This window comes from Sinocyclocheilus rhinocerous, unplaced genomic scaffold (assembly GCF_001515625.1).
Source record: "Sinocyclocheilus rhinocerous isolate Xijiao unplaced genomic scaffold, SAMN03320098_v1.1 scaffold4896, whole genome shotgun sequence".
Classification (NCBI taxonomy): Eukaryota; Metazoa; Chordata; class Actinopteri; order Cypriniformes; family Cyprinidae; genus Sinocyclocheilus; species Sinocyclocheilus rhinocerous.
In genome coordinates, this window is record NW_015658567.1 from 28,730 (window position 1) to 32,757 (window position 4,028).

The following is a 4,028-nucleotide window of genomic DNA, read 5'->3' on the forward strand; positions in this document are numbered from 1 at the left end:
CTCCTGTGTTCCCCACTCCGTCACGACCTCCTGTGTTCCCTACCCCGTCACGACCTCCTGTGTTCCCTACCCCGTCACGACCTCCTGTGTTCCCTACCCCGCCATGGCCTCCGGTGTTCCCTACTCCGCCATGGCCTCCGGTGTTCCCTACTCATTGTTCCCAGGTGTTTCCAATGTTAATTGTCATTAGTTCCAGGTGTCCCTTGTCTTCCCCTCATCAGTTCCTGTGTATTTTTTTTCTGTGTGGCCTGGATGAGTGTGAGATTTCCCGGCCTGAAATTACGTCCCAGTCCGGCCCTGCTGAAGAACCTTCTTTTACCACAAAGAACCTTTTGTGAAACAAAAAGGTTCTTCAGATGTTAAAGGTTCTTTATGGAACCATTTAGACAAAAAGGTTATTCTATGGCATCGTGAAGTACTTTTATTTTTAAGAGTGTAATGACATTCATCTGGGAAAAAGAAAAAGCATAAATCAAGAAAAAAACTTCCCTGCTGAGCTAGAAACTGTATGGAAAATGACTGAGCAATGCTTATAATCTTTCTAATCTTTTTTTTTTAATCATGTTGGGTCAATATCAAATAACACACCATGAGAAAAACTTTGCTCAGTTATTAAAACATAAGTGAAGATTTTCCCCTTGTCTACTGTAATAATTCTCAGATTACTGTGTTAAACTACAGGGCTGCAAACCTGCAAATGATTTTGTGGGAAGGGTCAGTGTCTCCCAGACTCCTGAAAGACTTTTTTATAAGCTGAACTTTCAGTCAGTGTGTGTGTCCACAGCTGCAGTGTACCCTATCACTGTTTTACTGTGGTAATGGAGATGCTATGGTACGGACTCCTACTGATGATTATTTCATGTGAGAAACTCCCATTAGTTCTATATTACTGTTTTAATTTCATTGTTCTAAATAATCTAACATTACTTGTTCCATGTTTTTCAGCTGTTAGTGGTCAGTCTTTGACCTCCTCAGATTCTGTGGTGAAAAAGCCTGGAGAATCAATGACTCTGTCCTGCACTGTGTCTGGATTCTCAATGAGCAGCTCTTATTTACATGCACTGGATCCGTCAGAAACCAGGGAAAGCACTGGAGTGGATTGGGCGTATTGATGGTGGCACTGGCACTATTTTTGCTCAGTCTCTACAGGGACAGTTCTCCATCACCAAAGACACCAGCAAAAACATACTGTATTTACAGGTGAAAAGCCTGAAGACAGCTGTTTATTACTGTGCTAGAGATTCACAGTAAAACAAAAGACAGCAGGGCTGCACAAATGATATTTGTACTAGTTGTGGGGGTGACCGTATTTGTCTTATGCAATCTGCGTTCTCCGTCTCTCTCTCTTCCCTTTCTCTCGCTCTCTCTGTGTATGTCTGTGTGTGTTTGTGTGAAAGTGATATGTGTGGGTTTGTGTGCATCAATTAAAGCAGCACATTAATATAGAACGATGATTAAACTGACTTGGAACTACCTGTGCATTAAAGAGTTTTAATGCATACCTGCCAGCCAATCAGAATCGAGAATTCAGGCAGACCATGGTATAAATGAAAATATAACACTGTAATCTTGTGTTTACAGTCTCAACTGTAAAGTTTTTACTCCCAGGGCATAGTATTAAATTATGAAAAGTTTCTGTCCTTCTGTCTGTCCTTAAATTATATCATCCCCAAAGACTTGTCACAATATAGTAATTTTGAATTCATTCATTTTGCTTATTAAAGAAAATTTGAGAGAAATTAAGCATAGTCCTGCCTTTAACCCTATTAAGCACTGGCAACCAGGATGAGATTTACATGGGCAAACACTACCAACTATTCCTTCAGAAAATGCAAAAGTCTAGTTTGATGTGTTGTTTCAAATGAATTATTACTGCATCATTGAAGAGTTTATAAAATTTCAATAGGTGTCACTGTGGAGAAGAAGTATCAGCTATTAACACAATAGCAGTGATACAAGATATCAATAAATAGGAAAAACAAACATTATGCTGAATATTTTTACAGAGGTTCATAAGGGCAGAAAAATGTAAATGTCCCTTTAGAGGGCACACTATGCAAACCCACTTCTCATTGTCTTTAAAAAGCCTCCACTCTATTCATCTCCAGACACAAAACTTGTCTGTGACTTTGATGCATCAGCTTCCTCTTTTTATAACATGACAATGGATATTTTGCCTAAACTGGGTTTTATCTTCATGTTTGCTCTCACAGAATGTAAGAAGGACTCTTGAAAACCTGTTGTGACAATCAGACTTACTCATGTGTGTTGTAAATGTTAATGTTGAACAATGTTTAACATTAACCATGTTAACTGTTTGTTTTTCAGTCTGTTGGTGTCAAACACTGACTGAGTCTGAGTCAGTGGTCATTAAACCTGGAGGATCTCACAGACTCACCTGTACATTCTCTGGATTTAGTAGTTACCCAGACTTAGCCATACAACTAGACATGAATCATTGTAGCTCGCTACCATCTGTTAATCCTTCATAGAATAAATACCATGTAAACATTCACCTGCCTTTTGAGTCTTTCTGGCAGAATTATAACGCTGAGCTCTGAGAAACTGCTGCTGTTGTTCATTTGAACTAGAGCAGTGGTTTCCAATCCTGGTCCTGAAGAATCCCCAAGACCCCAACACTGCATGTTTTTGATTTCTCTCTTATCTGACACACACATTTGAGGTCTTTAAATCTTTACTAATGAGTGGATTAGATGAATCAGGTGTGTTTGAATATAAAAGTCATAAAGAAAATTGACTACTACTCTCAGTCTGTTCAGGGACGCTTCACCATCTCCAGAGACAACAGCAAGAAACAGATGTATCTGCAGATGAATAATATGAAGAATGAAGACACTGCTGTATATTATTGTGCAAGAGAGACACAGTGATGAATACAGCTACAGCACTGCACAAAATCTGAGAACAAACAACTCTCTATTCCATTTCTCATTCCTTAAACAAAAATTGATTGGAAAGATTGATGTAACCCTTTACAATACGGGTGTAATGTAGAACATTCCAGCACCAGTCTTCCAACAACCATCCATAAACCTACTATCAGCTAACAGAACTTAAAAGCAAAATATTAACCAACAGCAATATCGTACACAACTAAAAATGACAGATTTAAAGTAAGATCTACCAGAAAGATTCTAATGCATGTCATTCATTAATAATTATTAACCCAAACAGAGAAGTCACTGCTTGACACTTGAAGTGTATAAGTACTGAACTTTTTTTACGTTCAGAGTTGATGACGCTGACGTTCCCCTCCTTCCTCCCCACCACCACCAGATTGTTCCCTGTCCATCCATCAAAGGGTAGGCTCTGTCCCTGCCTTCATCTTCAGGCAGGACCAGCCAAATCTGCATCCCTAGGATTTGGACTAAGCACAGGGCTTATGGCAAAGAACTTTTCCATACAACTAGACATGAATCATTGTAGCTCGCTACCATCTGTTAATCCTTTATAGAATAAATACCATGTAAACGTTCACCTGCCTTTTGAGTCTTTCTGGCAGAATTATAACGCTGAGCTCTGAGAAACTGCTGCATTTCATATTGAAGACAGAATTCACCCCAAAATGACCATAAACTGTCTCTTTCCAAACCTATATGTTGTCCTTTCTTAGAAAATAAAAGGAGAAGTGCACAAGTCATAATGACATTAATATTACATTTAATGCTATTTATTTCATACTTTTGGAGTGTGACAGAAACAAACCACTTTCATTTTCATTTTCTTTATATGGAAAAAAGCAGCCACAATATTCACATTTTCTGTAGGCTACCACATAAAAAACTCATTCAGGTTTGAAATGAGTAAATGATGACATAATGTGCATTTCTTGGTGAACCATCCTTCAGTATTCACCCTGTGCACACGCACATTACCAATACTCAATGCAAATTCTCCAGTATTTATATACCCATCCCCACACTTGCTATGTATAATTCTCTTGTGTTGCCACGAAGCTGAGAAGAACCACTCATAAAATCATGTTTTATCTGTTTGTGCTTCTATTG

At 38.6% G+C, this 4,028-nt stretch overlaps 1 gene segment (V, D, J or C); it reads left to right on the forward strand.

Moving 5' to 3' along the window:
• Window positions 1-2,072: 2,072 nt before the first annotated feature.
• On the forward strand, window positions 2,073-2,909 carry LOC107722735 (Ig heavy chain V region 914-like). The segment is given in 3 exon segments: window positions 2,073-2,216; window positions 2,329-2,460; window positions 2,743-2,909. Coding segments are annotated over 3 exon segments (339 nt in total).
• Window positions 2,910-4,028: the final 1,119 nt, after the last annotated feature.